Source organism: Lontra canadensis, unplaced genomic scaffold (genome assembly GCF_010015895.1).
Source record: "Lontra canadensis isolate GAN:19392208 unplaced genomic scaffold, GSC_riverotter_1.0 scaffold106, whole genome shotgun sequence".
Taxonomy (NCBI): Eukaryota; Metazoa; Chordata; class Mammalia; order Carnivora; family Mustelidae; genus Lontra; species Lontra canadensis.
The window spans coordinates 4,531,469-4,550,722 of NW_022631100.1; the positions used below are offsets into that span (position 1 = coordinate 4,531,469).

General features: G+C 47.8%; 1 protein-coding gene across 2 annotated transcripts in view; it reads right to left on the reverse strand.

The window, feature by feature from the left end:
* Nucleotides 1-19,254, reverse strand: part of TNR (tenascin R) — a 391,950-nt gene that overhangs the window by 140,940 nt on the left and 231,756 nt on the right. The window contains exon 1 of one of the 2 annotated variants that reach the window (XM_032838744.1): nt 22-41. The exons of the other annotated variant lie outside the window; for it this stretch is intronic. Coding sequence (XP_032694635.1) covers nt 22-33 — 12 coding nt within the window. The 5' untranslated portion in view covers nt 34-41. Of the gene's footprint in view, nt 1-21; nt 42-19,254 lie in introns of those variants that run through there. 2 annotated transcript variants of the gene reach the window in all.

The window sequence follows — 19,254 nt, forward strand, 5'->3', positions numbered from 1 at the left end:
TCTGGGTCGATGCTACCTTACCTTTGTGTGCATTCTCTGGGCCCTGGGAACACTCTTGTCCTTTTTATTCTTGATCTGATGGATTTGTGTCCACTTTCCAAAGTCCAGAAGGCCTCCCTGCGGCCTGTACAAATAGGATTCAGAGCTCCCAAATCATTCTGTTCGTACCCAGGCTAAGAAAACAAAAGTTGTTCATATCCAGCTTACTCACTATCAATAAATAAAGAAGGAGAATACAGAGAATCAGTAGGAATTTGAAATCCTTGAAGGACTAAAACTTCAACAAGTGCTATAATAAAATGATATTTGAAGTAGCAAGCTGGCCCCAAAGGGGGCATTTGGGCCAACAGAGTAAAGAGCTCTGTGGTACAAAAGAGTGGCACAGGAGGACCACACTCAGCCCAGACGGCAGAAGCGAAGGAGTGCCATGTTGGGTTTAGCCCGAGGGCCTTAAAGTCATCAACACACCTGTGCAGGCTAGTCTGCCGTCTCATTCTTACTCCATTCCATCTTTGCACATCTGGGGCAACAGGCAAGAGCGCTTGGTGACCACATACCGGTGTCCCGAGCCTAGAAGCAAGCTAGCATGTTCCCCGATCACAGGACAGGGAGATCTCAGGAAAACCACTGTCTCTCTGAGCATCCGTTTACACATGTATAAAATGGTCTGATTTATAAGATTACCCAGAGGATGAAGCAAGCAATGAATGGCAAAAGGGCTTTTCTAACTCAGAACACTGCTGATTCAGGCTTTTCTTGGGGGCAGAACTACTCTGTAAGAGGTTTTAGTGCTCGTCACTCTACTTGCTGCCCCGATGGCTACTTTGAGCACCGAATGCGTAGTCCCCAGTGTCCTGCTGCTCAGTGACTTCCCAAAGCCTGCTTCCAGATTGTACCCTCTGGGCTTCTCCTCTTTGGAGGCATGGGAAACAGCTCACATTCCACGCTCCCACCCCAGCTCCCCAAAGTCATACCTCCCAATCAAAGAACCCCTAGTCTATTTCAGGGCTTATGGAGAGGTAGACGAATTTTTCTGCATACATATATATATATATATGTATGCAGAAAAAATATATTATATATATATATATAATTTTTTGGCAAAAGCATTAGCAAGTAATCATAACTTTGTGTGCAACCTTGCCTCTGTAAAGTAGTAGAGACATATCAACTGACATATTACTCCAACCCCAAATGTTGGTCCTTTTGGGAATTCGAACTCCGTGGAAGCTCAGGATGAGAGTTGAGGGAACAAATTTGGGACTGTTGTAAGAGCACAAGGGAGGCCTCTGCCATGCAAGCCCATGGAGAAACTGCAGGACCCTATCATGGGATGATAGCTCCTTCCCCTAACAGCATTTTAAGAAGAGGATAATGGAAAGGTGGGACTGCATGAAAAGAAAGTGCTAGAAGAATGGCTTTTAAGTGTTTCTATATTTTGGCAACACATTAGCAAAAGATAAGTGAAAAAATCCGTAAGGATACCTGAGATGATGATAACCACAGATCATTTTTAGTTCCTGGGAAGCACAGCACCATATAGATTGGAGGTGTTATTATTATGCGTCTAATATATAGAGAGTCATTGTATATTTATTCACAGCGAAGCTCACATATGTCATTCCTACTAATAACATTTTCTTTCCTAGCTCTGGCGTAAAAGGAGATATGCCATTTTCATATGTTCCACACATACTCGGAGGAACCTGCTCAGAATATTTTTTTGATGATGAAATTTCCTGGGTTGTAACATTCATCTCTTTGAAGCTCTTGCTTCCTAGAACCCCGTGTGAAGGTGCTTTTACCTCTCATTGCGATGCCATGTACACGTGGATTTTTGTGTCAACTGCTTATCTCAGGCATTAGCCAATTTCTTGTCTGTTTGTGTTGTTTATAAAGGGCTGGTGCTTCACTGATGCGAGCGGACCCGGCTCCCTGCCCTGTGGAGCGCACCATCTAATGAAAATAGACAAGCCCAGCACACTGGAAAACATACAAATACAAGACGAAAGATGCTGCTGGCTCGGAGTAGGGGAAAGCTAGTCGGGAATTAGAAGATCTGGAGAACAACAGGGAAGAGTTCAGAGGGAAAGGATGTTCTAAAATTGAGGCACACGGAGTCTGTTCTTAGACACACACGCAGAGTTGGAAGGACCCCGTAGAAGTCGTGTGTTTCCCTCATCTCCCAGTATGTTATTCTCTCCCCTCCTGCCATGTCCCCCAGCTTTGACCATCCCCAATGGTGGGGACAGCCATTTAAGTGCAGATCTTTGTAGAGCAAGGGTTTCTTCTCCCGCTGGCTTCCTCTGCCATCCAGGATGTTTCTGGATGGCTTGCTGCTGACCTTGGTGGTGGTGGGTACTCAAAGGATGCAAATGCACTTGCTTATTAGTGATCACAACATTCAATGGAGGAATTAAATGTGCTGCAAATAGGGGAGCATGTCATTCATCCTCACATTAAAAATAAACCATTCAGGGTTATATGTAGTTGCTCTCTTGGATTCTTTACTTCACTGGCAATTCTCTTTAAAATGGATCATTGGAAATTCCCAGTTTAATTTATACACACAGCCCTACACAGCTTTGGGTGAGAAAACTTGCACCAATTTTCAATATGTATGCATACATTGTCCACATGGAGTGACATTCACACACGTGGAGGAGAAGGAGAGAAAGAAAGGGAATGGCGCGGCTGGGCCTCTGTTGCATGAATTTGAAAAAAAGCAAAGTGCCCGGAGAGCAGAAGTGGGCTCTCAAAGTGGGCTTCTCAAAGAACTCAGTGTGAAAACTGACTCGGGATCTGACCTGTGCAGGTCACTTAACCTCTCTGTGCTTCCATTTCTCCAACCAATTATGTAGTTTGTGAACATTCAATTACCTTTCTGGTGTAGCTCAAGAGGTAGAGTAGATCCAATCCTTGGATTCAACTCTGTGTCTGGGAATGAATTCTGTCTAGCCCAGCATTTTTGGGTGACCATTATCCACCCTCCGTTAAAAATCTACCATCTGGGGCGCCTGGGTGGCTCAGTGGGTTAAAGCCTTTGCCTTCGGCTCAGGTCATGGTCCCAGGGTCCTGGAATCGAGCCCCACATCGGGCTCTCTGCTGAGCAGGGAGCCTGCTTCCTCCTCTCTCTCTTTGCCTGCCTCTCTGCCTACTTGTGATCTCTCTCTGTCTGTCAAATAAATAAATAAAATCTTAAAAAAAAAGTCTACCATCTGTGCTTTCCTTCAAGCATTTACAAGGTTGAAAGATGTAAGAAAGGATGGGAGGAGATTGATACCCAGCTCAAAGTTCCCCACCACTGTGGAAGAGGATGTCGAGGGGCCTTGTTGGTACAAGATGATTTGGCTGCCTCCCTTTGATAGGACCTGCTCTTGCTTCTCTGGGAGTGGTGCTTCAACTGTCAACATCCTCTATTAGGTTCTACTTACGACCATTGGCAATTAGGCCACTAGGGCTCATATAGTACAAATGCAGCCAGTAAAAGGAATTAGGACTTCATCTTATGGTTATAAGCTAATAGGCTCTGGGGCATATGGATTATATTAGCCTGTATACTGTGAGCATTATTTGATGCCAAGCTTCTTCTGTACATGATTTCATCTTCACTGTAGCAGCTTGAAACAATTACCCCCATCTGACAGGTGGAAAAAATTAAGGTTCATAAGAGTTAAAAAGCCTGTTTAAGATTATACTCAGGTTGGGGCACCTGGGTGGCTCAGTGGGTTAAGCCTCTGCCTTCAGCTTGGCTCATGGTCTCAGGGTCCTGAGATCAAGCCAGGCATCGGGCTCTCTGCTCAGCAGGGAGCCTGCTTCCTCCTCTCTCTCCACCTGCCTCTCTGCCTACTTGTGATCTCTCTCTGTCAAATAAATAAATAAAATCTTAAAAAAAAAAAAAGAGAGAGTACACTCAGATAGAGCTGGGATACAAAGTCCAGATAATTTTTTCTCTACCATTGGCAAGACTTTGTTTCATGATGACTTTAGAGGGGCTGTCAAGAGGCTGTCCAACTGCCCTTCTTTGCTAGGAAGGACATGCTCTCCACCCATGGTGTAAATTTTTTGGTTTCCTTGAAAAAAATCAGGGTGCCTATTTTCCTAGCACTGGATTGGAATACATTCAGAAGGCCTCACCTGGGGTCTTCCTTTAGGTGTCCCTAAAAAGGACCCCAACCAACAAGTCATTATCCCCCAGAAAAGTCCTTCTTGCTTCAAGCCCTCTACGTTAAGGTGATTATGCTACTCACCTAGGGAGTCTCTAAGTGGGTAGCATAGTCTTTATCTTCCTCTTCTCCCTAAGAATTTTAATCCCAGTGACCCAATACCCCAAACCTGGCCCCCTGATTTCTCTAAGCTCTCTATGAGCCTGTCAGCTACTATGGCACATAGGTCCAGCCAGGAGACTGGCAACCAGAGTTCCTGAGGTTGGTATTCAAATTTGCCTCACATACCATTCTTGACACCACACTAAAATAACAGTACAGCTTGACTACTCATTGATTATTGACTTGCTGAGCTCTGAGTTCTGAGCGTGAGATGCGGATTTCTAAGGATCTCATGGCATCCCTCTGATATGCTTTGTGGCTGGCTGGTTCCTCTGAAAACCCTCCCAGCTGCTGTGGGTAACTGAATTTTCCACTTACTTCTGAGCCAAGCTAATGAGGCATGCTAATTTTGGAAGATGCATAACCATCGACAAATCTACTTCAGATCTCCAGAAATAGGATTCTGGTGAGATTCTAGATAAATGTTAAAGTATTTGAGACCAGCAGAAGTAGCTCTTGTCTTCGTGTTCCTCTGAAGAACAAGGACCAGCCAATAGGAGCAGGTGCAGAGGGAGGAGAGGTCATGATGGCCACGGGGAACGATGTGCCCTCATGTGCTCAATTCTGGCAGTCTCCTCAGAGGCTTTCCCTCAGCTTCCTCATAGCAGCCCCGGGACTGACTGGGACCCCTGGACTCCTCCCACAGGTCTCTGGACTGATCCTTGGCTCCATTCTCCAGCTGCAAGGTCAGGAGCTTGGACATGCCCCAGGCCTGTGTCCTTTGAAAGAGGTCGGTGTGAAAAATTAAGAAAGCAGCACAAACAGCTGGCCTGGAGAATGTGATAAGCAGAGAGAGGGGTGGATTTCGTCTAAACTGTGAGCAGTAGTTCGTCCACACTGCCTCCTACAGACTCATTTTCCCTCAAAGCCACCAATTATACTGCCTTTTCTCTGGCCTCCCTCTTTTCTCCAAGTGATAAATGTCCCCAGTTCTTCTTTTAGTCCTTTGGGTCTCATTGCACTATCTTTTCCAGGGCATATCTTGGGCTACTTCTTAATCTTTTATTAATTCACACTTACATGATTCTGTGTTTATTCACCTAGGGATGCTTCTTTTTGGTAGAATAAACTAATTTCTGCTAAAGTGTCAATGACTACCGAGGAGTGCTATGTTATCTTAAATGGGAGATTCTCTGCATTGTTGCAGTGGGTTACTGTACCTTAATATCAAGGAGAGAGAAATTTGTAAATCTCAGGCTTTTTGTCTAGACCAGGGAGAAAATTTGAGGTTTGGGAAAGGGGAGTGGGCCATCCATCTTTGCACCCTTTGAATCACCTTATCTTATTAGCTTGACATATAGTAAATGCTCAATAAATGTTTATTGAAAAAATGGGTGGATGAATGAATGCGTGAACGAACACATGAATGAATATGAAAATATCTAGACAAGATTTAAGTGTGTGGCAGTACTACGTCTGGACAGTAGAGGCCACTGTTAACATTTTCCAACATCTGTGCCAGTCCTAATCATTGCAGGGAAAGCCTGGGGCATGGAAAATTTTGTTATCCTAAAGGTTGATTGTGGGGATAAAATTCTGAGATGAATTTCAATGTGCTGTCTCCTCTCACTAAGCCATTCATCAGAAGGACAGACGAGGCATAGTTCTCTCTGTTGCGTGGAGAGAAGGCAGGACCTTCCCTTCCCTAGAATAACTGATGCAATTGGGGAGTCCATTTGAGACACAACCTTCAAAGAACAATGACAGAAAAAACTTCCCCTAATAGACTCTGCACTTGGGGGTGGCTCTGGGGTACAGGGTGGTGACTGCAGGGAGTGAGCATTGGCTGAATGCTAGTCTCTGCTTTTTGGTATAACTTTCTGGTTAGAGTACTATCAGAAGGCAGTATTCTGGATAGTCTCCCAATTCAAACCTTCACCATGGTAACTCAGATAGGAACCAGAGAGGACCCAGAACTTTTCTCTAAGAATAAGTGTAGTCTTTTGCCCAGAAAGCTCTGTCCCATGAGTCCTACTGGGAGTGTGGGTAATAGCTGTTCTGCTTGGCATTCCTCCGTACCAGAGCCATTTGAATAGGGTCTAGGTGTTATCCCATCTGTGAGGCCTCCCTGAGAGCCTGTGCCTCCCCAACCACACACCTGCCCCAGGTGTTGTCACTTTCTGAACGGTCAGTTCATTGACATCTTCTGGGTGCGTCACTGAGCATTCTTCAAGGGCAGAGAGAGTTTTTCTTTATTCTTTCTTTTTTTAAAATCTTTAGGTGATAGAAGAATTAGTGATTGAAGTTCACTAGGCTGCACCGTGATGGTCCATCTCAGCTCCTCGGACGACCAAATTCAGCTACTGTCCTATTGTTTTTGTTATGTGGATACAGGAAAGGGGAGGAAGTGAAAACAGTACTTTCCCCACTTCGACTTTGGCCCTCGCTATGATGACTGGAGAGGATAAAACTTTTCTTGCTGAACATAATGAACCAGAGTTAATTTTATCCGTGTTTATTTTCGTTTCTTCACGCACAACAGGAGACCCTTAATGACCATCCAACTTGTGTCTTATTAAATTTAAAAAGATGAAATGAATTGCATGAACCATAAGCTTATATGCTACCATAGGCTAATGAGGGAAATGCTGATTAAAGTTTACTCAGCAAAGAACAGTAACACTGTGTACCCCAAGCAGAGAAAAATAAATGTACACTGAGGGGATACACTAGGAAGGGGAGTGTCTGGCCTGATACTCTACAACTATTAGTTGAACATATGAATTAATTAACTGGCTAGGAACAATGCAATAAATGAAGATGATAAGATCCCTCTGTTCCCTTCTTAATAGATTATCGGAGTTGAACTCACCAAAACTTGTCTGACGTTCTGTGAACTGTGGAGCCATCACCAAGAGAGCCCAAATCCAAGTGCGCTGTTCTCCCTAGGCTGTGTGTGCTCACAGACCTCATCAGATGGAGACCTCACCCGGTGGTCTCTCACAGGGAAGTGCAAAATTCTGTTTTGCACATCAAAACTTGTTTTGTCTCATATGGAAGGAGAAGTTGACCAGTTTTTCCAAACTGAGCTAGTTGGTGTCTGCAAATGAATTCACTGGGCACTCATCTCAAGCCAGATCCCCTAGGATTTATTAAATACTGTGCATAAGCAAGGAGTTATGCCCAGTGCCGGTGGCTAACAGATAAATGAACAGGCTACCATCCCTGCCTTCGAAGTCCTCCCTGTCTACTGGGGTGATAGACAAATCAAGAGATGAGTAAGACGTCCTGTGTGGTAACTGCTATGATGCAGATACGGTAGGGGCCTAGAGGAGAGGACACCTGATCACACCTGCTCAGAGTGAGGGAGTAGAGGGAAAGGGCTTCTTGAGAGGAGGTGGAACGTGGGCTGAGTCTGGGATGAGTTCAAAGATTATGTCCAGGGCTTTGGGATAATAGAAGGAGGCAGATACAGCAAAGAGGTCTTTACCTGTAAAACAGTGGAGGCCTATGCCTGCACCTGTAAGAGGAGGAGCGGCAAGAACACAATGGGAGGACAGTGGAAGGGGTGAGAAGATGGGCAAAGGGTAAACACAGGCCAACTGAGGGAGGGAGGGCCTGGATGCTAAGAGTTTAGGTTTGACCTTAAAAGGAACAGTGAGCCACTGAAGGGCTTCCTAATGGGTATAAGAGGGGGGTGGTTACTGGATTCGATCCTCTGCCATCAGTTAAGAGATGAGTTGTCAGGATGCTGGATTTTGGAGGTGACAAAACCAGACCCCAGAGGCAGCTGAATGTAGGGGACTGGCAACCATGAGATTGGTCTTCCAGTTCGGGCTCTGTCCCTGAGCTCCTCTGAGGCTGGAGAGCTCTTGGTGGCTCACCTTTGTGCCTGCAGACACCCTGCCTGATACCATCAGCTATAGGGGCATCTTCTACAGGTCCCACAGCCTGTACACCCCCTGACTCTCATCTCATGGTGCTGTCCTTGCCAGTTTCCTTGTCCATGTGCCCCCACTGGACCACGAGCTCCCAAAGGACAAGGACCTTTTTGCCTCGTTCAACATGACATCCCTGGTTTGTAGCACAGGGCAGGGCATGTAGAGGGTGCCCAACAAATCTTCTTTTGATGACTAAAGAAGGGAATAAATGGACAGAAGGATGGATGGAAGGTCACTTAACCTCTCTGAGCCTCCTCTTCCTCTCTTCCCTGTGCTCCCACTGTCTCCTCTCTCCCTTGCTAGACTCCTGCTCTTATGTTGTGTTCCAGTTCTTTGCTTTCCCCTGGCTTTCCTGTTGCAAGCATTCCCTCCCCTCACCTCTTCATTCTCTCCCTCTGCGGGCCACACTCCTTTACCCTTTCCTTGCATCCTGGTTCTCCCTCTGACTCCCCCCTGCTTCTTCCCATGGGGTCCTCCTTTCCTTCCCCGATTGTTTTTGTCCTCATGAAATTTCTACTAACCTAATTTCCTGCTTGGCTTTTGCTCCTGGCACTTGGTTCTAACTGACCTCCAGACTCTTCTCTCCATTTATTCTGAATGGAACAAATTGGCAATGATAATAACACAGATGCTATTTCAGCAAAGAAAGGAATATAGAAGTAGAAGATGTCTTTGAAGGGACCAGCAGGTCAGCTGTGGAAGGAAGGACAGACACCACGGAGATCATCACTGAGAGTACTCTGTCCTTCCATAGAGCTTTGGAGAATTTGCAAGCATATGATGAGCATCTGGAACAGTTCCTTCCAGAAAATAATATATCAGAAGGCAGAAAAATAATTATGTTTCCCTCAATGATCCCAGCAAAGATGTTTGCTCTTCTAAAGGACCTCAAGGCACTCATAAAACTGGGAAAACTGAGTTAAGTGCTTTTTATTAAACCATTAAGAGATTTTATTCAGCTAAGACAAATGTCTTCACTGAAGGATACAGAGTTTGATAGTATGGAGATACCCAGATGAAAACTTATCTGAATAAATTAGACTGATGCATTTGGCATTTAGGCCTCCAAGTGTCTGATTCCCTCCTTCAGCCCTAATCTGCCAACCAAAGAATATTCTTGAATGCTTGGCTCACTGAGTCTGGAGAAGGGATGGAGAGCAAGCCTGTGAGGTCTTAGCAGCACTGCAAGTTTTCCGAAGCATAAAAGATTTTGTGGACTAAGATGGAAGGAGCAAGGAATCTGTTTTCTTTCCTCACTGGCTGGGGACCCCCAGCTCTCCCTGGCCTTGTCTGTTTCAGTGGCCTCAGGGAGGCTGGGTAATGTTCTGGGAACCGGGACTTTGGCACAGAGGAAGGACAGTCAGGAATGGGAGATTCCCATCCAACTTCAGAGCCCTCAAATCTCTGGCTGGCTATGAAATACACAAAAGGTGTGTTCTCAGAAAAGACACATTTAAAACTTTCCATTCCCTGCCTTCCCATAACACCTGCTGGATCTGTGATCATCCTAGAGCAGATTCTTCTGGGGACATCGAAGCTCTTCCCTTTGCTCTTTCCCCACTTTTCCAAGATGGAACAAAAACCAGCTACAAGAATCTTGTGCACCAAGGGATTTAGTATAATAATGTTTATTTATAAGGAATAAAATTGAGCTAGGCACGGTGAGCTTGCAATGGCTCAGACTTAATAATAGTAATAGCTAACATTAATTGGCTATTTACCATATGCCGGGCACCACACCAAGCATTTTATATATAATTTCTCATTTCATCCTCACGACAGTTGTGTAAGGAGGAAACGTGCTGTCATCACCATCCTAGGGGCTTTAACCTACCCAAGGTCACTCTAAGGTGCCCTTGTTTGATGATCTTCCCAGCATCCTTTTCCTTGGGGAATGGACTGCCTTCTTTCTGGGGACTGCTCTTCCCGCTTTCCTCCACCCTACCCACATGGCTACTGTGGGAATGGCCCTGGATTTTTGTGACTTGCCCCAGCCGATGGTGGCCACCCCAAGGCATTTTTGAATCCTGGAAGAGAGAGCAAGCTCAGTCTGAAGCCCTACCATGATACCTGGAGTCTGATACTGGCCACATTTTCTGGCACGTGACTCAGCTGGAGGAAAGTCGAAAGAATGACACAGGCCAGAGCATACTGGAGGCCTTGAAGCACCCAATTAGTTACTCCTGAGGTCCAAGTCCTTCTCCTGGCCTCCACCAGCCACTCCAGGGCTTTCACGATGAAGATTCTCCTTTGCTTTAGTTCCTTAAATGGGTCCCAGGAAAGCAAGTGCCTTGTAGCAGTTATGTACCCGGGCTTTGGAGCCAGACTGCCTAAACCTAATCCGGACTCCACTAGCCCATGCTTTTGTGATCTCAAGCAGGTCACTCCCTGCCTTGTGCCCCAAGTTCATCTCAACAATGGGGATAATAACAGTACCCACCACTGCAGGTTTTTCTGGGGGTTACAACTCAGGTCAAGTACTTAGTACTGTGCCTAGTACAGGCTGAGTCCCCCCCGCCAAAAAAAAGTATTCCTTATTTCTAATACTAATTTTGATCGCCACTTTTGTTATGATTATTAATATTCTTTTCTCCTGATCAGTTGTAGAATCACAGGGTTCTAGTTAAAGCTCTCCGGTGGTACCTGGGATTTGAAGCTTTCCACTCACATTTCTGGAAATGTTCCTGGGGGAGAGGGCAGAGTTGAGTGTGTGGATGGCCATGAAGGTGTCCATGTGCAGTTTGGCTGAGGGCATGGAGCTGGTGTTTCATTGCAGGCCTGGGGTATTTCAGAAATAAGAGCTAATAATATCTTTGAGAGACTTCCGCGAACAGACGGCCACTCTGTGCAAACTGTGAGGTGGGGTGTGGGAACGAGGAGAGCCAGATTGGTTTTTAAAAGGCTGAACTTCCAGGCTGTTGTAAGAAGCAGCCAGCAAATGAGAGATCTATAAACCCTGGGAACACACAATGCATCGCTGCGGACGGTGCCACGGTGCCGGTGCTGGGAGATGGATTAAGCATTGAGAACAAGTACTTTGCAGAACAAAGAAGTTTTTATGTGATGTCAGAATTTGAAAACTCCCAGAACTGTTTTTTATGGGCAAAGTTGGGTGGGAAGAGAAGGGTGGAGAATGAAATTAAATTTCTTAAAAGGACCACCACTGAGGATTAAATGCCGGTTGGAAGAAAGCACTAGAAGCCAGATGTGATTTGGGAATGCAGTGAGGGGCGATGGAGGGGAATAGATTCAATACAACCCTGCCCCGTTTTCTGCTGGGCTGGGAAATTGATTTAGCGGGAGCTGGGCAGGGGATCCTCAGAGACCCTGCACAGTCTTTGCTGGAAAGTGGGACAGATTTGTTACGGGGTCCAGCTTCCTATGCTTCCCGGGCATCATTTTTCAAGAAAGTCACTTGGGTTGGGGCACGGATTATTGATCCCCAGCTACTCCCCACATTCCAGCACGGGCCAGTGCTCATGCCAGTCAAGGAAACGCAAGAAGAAGAAACTCCCAGAATCCCTTGTCACCATGGAAAGCTGGCGGATGACATGCAGGACAGGGAGTGAGAAGGGAATGGGTCTGCTAGTCCCCAGAAGGGTGGATGGGTCAGATGGGGAGGGAAGGGTGCCAGCACTTCAAGGAAAGGCCAGAGAAGATGGAACATTTAGGATAAAGGAATAGATAGAAATCCTAAGGGGTGTTTGGAGTTCATGAGATTTGAAGCTCTAAGTGAATGTGAAGTCCACCCCAGGGAAGGTGAATCAAAGCCACCCAATGTAGAGGTCAATGTGTCGTGGACCTAGGACTTCAATTCATGGAGGACCTTAGTAGTTCATGTGTCAGTGTCTTTTTTTTTTTTTAAAGATTTTATTTATTTATTTGATAGAGATCACATAGGCAGAGAGGCAGGCAGAGAGAGAGGGGTAAGCAGGCTCCCTGCTGAGTAGAGAGGTGATGCGGGGCTCGATCCCAAGGACCCTGAGATCATGACCCAAGCCGAAGGCAGAGGCTTTAACCCACTGAGCCACCCAGGCACCCCCATGTGTCAGTGTCTTCATCCATACTGTAGACCCCTGTCAACACTCTGAGGGTGCAAGGAGGTGAGATGATTATCTCCGCTGAATATGCGGGCAAGTGCAGCTATTCCAGAAAGACAGAGCAGCCCAGGTCACCCAGATGAGCCAGAGACAAGTCAGAAGTTCCCGAACGGCAGCACAGTGTCCTTCCCTCCCACCTTGCCGGGTCCATTTCTGGCCAGGTACATTTCTGAGTAATTCATGTGCCATCCCACGCAAAGGACGACTATTGCACCCCTTGGATGGAGGTTAGACAGGGTCAGAGCTGCAGTCCTTGCTGGAAAAAAGCTGGGGACTCCTATAGTCATCATCAGGGTTTGCGCAAGCGACGTGCTTGTCCCAACCCCTAAGTAAAGCATGGTTGCTGAGCCAAGCTGAACTGTGTGCTACCATTCATTGAGGAGGGACTAGGATGGCAATCGAGATGGTGCCTTCCCGGGGAGACTGGGTAAGCTTCCCCCGCAACCCCGTGTTCTCACTCCCTGCAAGACCCGAAGGCACGATGCTCAAGGGAACTGGCTAATTATTTGATGTTTGACATGAATGAGGGCCGGCTGATGGTGAACTGAGTGCCCTTTGAGCTTGACCATGCTTAGTTTTTAGTAACATTCACCATCCAGAGTCTGGTCCTTGTTAAAGAACTTTATATCTGCCATCACTTGCGTTTTTCAGAAAGTTGACGTGGTGTATCTATACATTTTTCTAACTTCAACCCAAAGGACTACACACTTTCAATCCACAATATACGGGTTTCTTATCATAAATTCAAATAATAATTCATTTCCTATTTTGTCACAAAATCCTTCCAGCATGTCATCTTCTGACTTTGCCTGCTTACCGCTGAGGGTGGGTACTGAACTGTGGGGATTTCCTCCCATTCCCATCTGGCAAACTAGAACCCCAGAGCAGGAATGTAAATGCCTCAGGATCACACACGTAGCAGACACATCCAGACTGCTTGAGTTTAAATACGGCACATCCTACCATGGCACAAGCATCCGCGTAATTATGTCGAAACTTCCAGACCCAGACTTCTAAACTACATGCTTTCTAATAGTTGGTTCCACAAATTATTTAAAAGTTGCATAAAGGAAGGTCACTCATTGTGGGTCAAGGAGCATTGACGACAATCCCATGAGGGGCCCAAAGGTAGGCCTCTCAGTAACCACTTGAAGAACTAAATTTGTTTTTCTGCTCAATGAACAAACAAACTACATCACATTTTTTTTCGACGACAGTGGGGAGTAGCCTTGCAAAAGCACTCATTTTTCTGTTTTTCTTTCTGGAGAAAGCCCGAGTTTGTTTTGTCTGTTGTTTTTGAATATTGCCTGTGCTGGTATCATTTCCAAGAGTCACTTGGTGATCAGATTGCTTGTCTCCCTTGTTTAGAGAGTTTTGCAGATGGATCGACAGTTGCTTGCATACAGCTGTGCACATCTGGCACGCAGGTGCTTCCTGATAGGCCAACTTGCTTTCGGAATGATCTCTTCTGGGAACGAAGACAAGAAATTGCCGAAGGCCTGAGACAAAGCTGTCCATGAGCTGGGGTACTGATTTGTTTCTGACAAAAATTCTCTGAGAATAGTTGGGCAAGACGAGGAGCTACACGTGTGGAGACAGGATGGGGTCACACAATTCTCATCCTCAAAGGCAGGTGTGTGCCAAGGCCTGAGGCGGTTTCGGGGGTCTGGGACAGTCTGGGTTAGTCAAACTGCTTCCGTGAATATGTATGATTGAAATTGAATAACCAATAGGAATTTCTTAAAAAAATAAAAAAAAAAAACAGTGTGAGCGTATATGTGGGGGTGCTGTGGGGAGTGGGGGTTAGGGATGGAAAAGAAAGGTACAGAACTGATGATTTTTATAGCTGAGGGATTGGTACATGGGGTTGTACCAATCGACAACTCTACTTTTATGAATCGAAATAATTTTCTATAATAAAAAGTTAAAAAACAAAATCTGTTCCTACATATGGGCACGCAGAAGGACAGTTTGTATTTTGGGGCCTTTTATTAATTCCAGGTAGCGGATGGCTGTGGGTGTGCAGTCATGGACACAGGCCGTGGGCAGAGCAAGAGATGAGTGGGAAGCCCGCTCTCAGAGCAGGGGCGGAAAGCAGGACAAGAGAGAGGCTGAGAGAAGGGGAAGATAAAGCAAAGCAGGAGAGAATGGACTTGGCACTCTCCCTTCCCCTGTGGCCCGTTATTCTCTCCTGTCCCCATCGGAAAGCAGGTGCCTTTCTCTCATGCACCACATCTGTCTGCACATTCCTTCCCCAAACACTTGGCAGTCACTCCCGGGAAGGGAGCTTGCGGTTCCATGAAATACACCCAGAAAAGCGGCTGGTAGAAATCAATGTACACTAAAGCCACATTCTCTCAGTGCTGCAGCCCTAAGCCAGGGGGTGACCAAGAAAGAGAGAAAAGCCGAAGAGGGAAGGTGACCAAGGAAACAAAAAGCAAGGTGGTTTTGGAGGAAGCACCCGTCTTCGGGGGAGAGGCCTACCCCGGCCACTGACTTACTTATGCCGAGACGAGGTGGGCCTCGGAGCACGCCCGGCCCCTTCTCTGGCATCTGGCCGATGCCTGGCTGGGAGCGACTGGCCCTGGCCTGGTCCAGCAAGCAAAGGCCCCCTCTGGCTTGCTCTATCCCCAGTGGAGAAGCGATGGTAGCCTCCGCGAGGCTCCTTTCCAGACATTTCCAAAACCACCAACACTCTGAACTAAGCTTGTGAATGACCCTTTCCATTCCCTGCCGCCACCCAGGTTCCAGGGTGAGCCCCCCTTCTTTCCTACAGAAGACATGCTCGTGGCTGAGGGCTCGGAAAGGAGGGGAGAGCATTTGCTGTGCTGCAGGGGGAGCATATGTCTGTGGGGCCCGCAGCTAGCAACGGCGATTTGCAGGAGGTGCCCACAGCTCTGCAGCCTGCGGGGGAGGGGGTGGGCACCACTTCTGTTCTGGGGCGGGCTGGCCTTGATAACTTCAGCTTCCCTTTGCTCTCAGCACCCCCCCCCCTTTGTCTGGTGCCCTTTCAGTGGCTGGGTCTGAGCTGCCCCTCCCTACTCCTCCCTGTGCCTGGCCCCAGCGGCCCCTTGCCCCTCATCCCTCCCTGTAGCATCCCCCCGCCCCCACAGCCCTCGCACAGCTGGCCTCTCCGGGGACGTGGCTGCTTGGGCTGTAGTTCTGTGGGCACAGGTGGCCCCGGCAGATGCAAGTTCTTTCCATTCATGTGGGTAAACAGTAAACATTATATTAAAATATTCATCACCAGGGCCTCTGCCTGAATGTTAATCTGGGGTGGGAGCTGATTCCTCGTCCCTGGCGGAGCGCACAGTGCCACTGTCACCGCAGCAGCCGCCTGGTCAGGAAAGGTCGGCCTGAGCGCAAAGGCATTGATCGTGCATTTGCTTTTTTGTGGAGGGGTGAGCTGGGGGAGAGACGGTGGGGCTTTCTGGCCAGAGAGACAGCGCATCTACCGGGGGACGACGGCATCTTTAGGGCATGGCTGCTGCTGAGCCAGGGGACCTGTAGAACAAGCCAGAATCAGACACAGGGCTCCTGGCTGCCTGTTTATCACCTTTGTGTTTATAGGTCCAGCTGTGTCCTGAATGCTAAAACGTCCTGTGGCTCTTCAGACACCAGCCTGTGATCCATTTGCTCTGTGCTGTTACGGACTGCACGCCTTGTAGCTGTTTGATCTTTGCCATTGAAACCTACGAGTCCTGATGGAGTCTGGATAGTGCCTCAGCGATAGCAAGACAGAGGACTATCCAGCTTCTTTCTCAAGGAGAGATCATTGGAGGAAGGGGACACACTGTTCTTGGCATCCAAAACGTTTCAGTGGCAGGAAGTGCTTGCCTAGAGGTCTTACCAGGAGGTGCTTTCCTGCCTGCCCTTGAGAATTCCAGGGTAGACAGAGATAAATACACCGTGTGCTGGGCTAATGAGTCAGGTCAAAGAGCTATGGGAACCCCCAGGAGGGAGTGATGACACCACACAGAACAGAAGACCTTTGGAGTCATACTTAGTGGAAATAGAACTTCCTAGGTGGAGAGAAGTCATAGAACCAAATACTTTATCTAGCACTTACTGAGTACAATGGACTACTTCTAAACACTCCCCAGACTTTACTGTGTATTTACCCTACAAGGCAAGTCTGTGAGGTATTATTACCTCCGGTTTATAAAGGAGAAAACGGAAGCATGGTAGGGGTCAAGGACTTGGCAAAGGATCACACTAGTAAGTTACAAGGCTTGGATTGGAACCTAGGCAGGCTGGCTCTCCACTGTTTGCCTGCATTGCCTTTAGATGAGCACAGGGCGTTTGGGGAGCCCGTGAAGAGCAGTGAGGCTGGGGCGTGTGGGTTGTGTGCGTGAGGAATGGTTATCAAGCTAGACGTGCAGAGTTGGGCCAGATCGTGAAGGGCCTCCTGTGATTAGATCTCATCCTACAGAAAACAGGGCCAATGGCAATTTCCTTCTGCTAAATAACCCTGGTCCCTCCCGACTCAGCATAGTTCTTACTGGTTAGCCCCTCAGTGGCTCTTGGCCAACTCCTCTCCAGACTTCGGATATCCTTCCTGGGGAAGGCCTCCATGCACATTCTCTGGAGAAGGGCTCTAGATGGTGCTGACCCAAGGGGGGATTCTTCTAGCTGCTGCTCTGTCTGCCCTTTTTGAGGTACCCAAGAATGGCAATCATCTCTGTAGTCATCTGCTTGGGCCGCCATAACAAAATACCACAGGTTGGCTGGCTTAAACCACCAGAATTTATTTTCTCACAGTTCTGGAGGCTGGATGTCCAAGAGGAAGGTGCCAGCCAGGTTGCTTTCTGATGAGAGCTGTTGTAGACAGTTGCCTTCTTGCTGTGTGCTCATAGGACTTCTCTTTTTGTATGTCCACGGGAAGGGGGTTGTGGGGTTGGGAATGGGAGCATGGGGATGGGAGGGAGCAAGCTCTCTGGTGTCTCTCCTTATGATGGCACTAATCTTATCATAAGGACGCCACCCTCATGACCTTGTCTAACCCTGATTACCTCCCAAAGGCCCCGTCTCCAAATACCAACACACTGGGGGGTAGGGCCCCCATATGCATCTTGGGAAGACAAATATTCAGTCTGTTATACCTGTGGAGGACCTAGACCCGTTACCTGCCCCATCTAGTTGAGGAAAAGCCCCAAGGTGTGGAAGCAAGAGCAGGCAGACCCTCGAATGGGCTGAAATTTCCCAGCTTATCATGCCTCCTTTCTCCCCTGCCTCCTTCTCCTCCTCCTTCTTCCTCTTCCCCTCTCCCTCCCTTTCCCCCCTCCTCCTTTCCTCTCTGCCCTCCCTCCCTCCCTTTCTCACACACAGATAAACACTTTTGATTTTAAGTAAATAATCATACAGACACAGCCACTCACATTCCTTATGCAAGTCAAGGTAACCTCCTCATGGAGGTCATCTGGACCCCTTCTATGTGTACCCCGCAGCACCCACAAAACAGTTCTCCATGTTTGCCCACTGTCTGCTTCTGTGGCTGGACCAGGAGTTCCTCAAGGGCAAGGACCCCACTACACCTGAAGTTTTAGCTCTGGTGCCTGTGGCTCACAGTAAGCGCCGATGGAATGCTTGAGTGACTGAATAAAGATGCTCTTAGGACACGAGGACCAAAAAGATGATCCCTTAGTTATACTGGGAGTGGAACTGTGGGAACAAAATATACTTGAGATCACTAGCGACGATGTTCCCCAGCTAGACTCAGGACCAAGCCCTGGGAACAGGGCAGCCTGTCGCCATCCCATGATGCTCTCCGCGGTCGCTGCAGGCTGGCTGACTGCGTTCATCCGTGGAGATGCTGTGATGATCATGACGTCATAAGTGCCCTTCATGCCTGCTGTGACCTGGGACCTGCATCGGGCATTTGACACAGACAGTCCCATTAATCCTCACGTACCCAAACTCTGTCTTCCCTGAACTCGCTCAGGGAAAGGAGCAGAATTAAGAAATCTCGCTGCAGTCCCGGAGTACTCCATGGTGTGCCTTCCCCAGGTCTCATTAGTCCCGTCCTGGAGCCACGGGGGACCCTGGACTGTATTCCGGGGGACCAAGCTGGCAGATTCGTCCTGGGAGATGTTTAACACCTCACCCTCCTTGAGGCATTCTGGAATTAATTTCCGGAAGTCTTTGCATTGTTTTTCCACGTAGAGGAGTTCATGTACTGGTGCGTTTTCCCGTTATTAAAATAGAAAGGCTCCCAGCTCGTACTTTGTGAGTGCCTGACTCTCCCGGATTCCGAGTCTCTGAGCTATTTTTAGACTCCCGTCTATATGTGCCTGAAGTCTGTGGGAGTGAATCCATCTTCCTTATTTAAATACCTTTCACCAGATATTCCCTGCCTTCTCCCCCCCCCCCCACACCGCCGCCAGTCTGCGTGGATGAGCTACGTACATCTCTCTAATAGCCTGGGTGGGAGCTCGGCACACGCGTGGCTCCTTATTCTGTGAAAGAAGTACAAATTGAAGTGTTGGCTGGCACGGGCTCCTCTTGGTGACTCGGGGCTGCCACGCGCATGGAGCTTCCCTGGCACTGTTTACCGACATCCCTCATTTTATGTCTTGCTGGGATCTGGGAATACTTTAAACATTCAGCTCGAGGTAGCGCTTAGCATTTATTAACTGCCAGTTCCGTGCCAGCCACTGGGCGAGCACGCCCCTGCTCCCTGTCTCGCCCATCTCACCACCCGTGAGAGTATTCTGGGAGTCTAGAAAAGGATCTGCACTTTGCCAACAAGAAACTGAGGCTCGGCATTGAAATAAACTGGATCGCGTTCTCCTAGCTATTCAAAGGGAAAACAGGGGTTTTAATCCAGCTTTTTCACCCCATTTTATACACATTTCTAAAGGACCTACTACGGTCTAGGTGCCATCAAAACATGCTACAGGGGGCACCTGGGTGGCTCAGTGGTTTAAGCCTCTGCCTTTGGCTCAG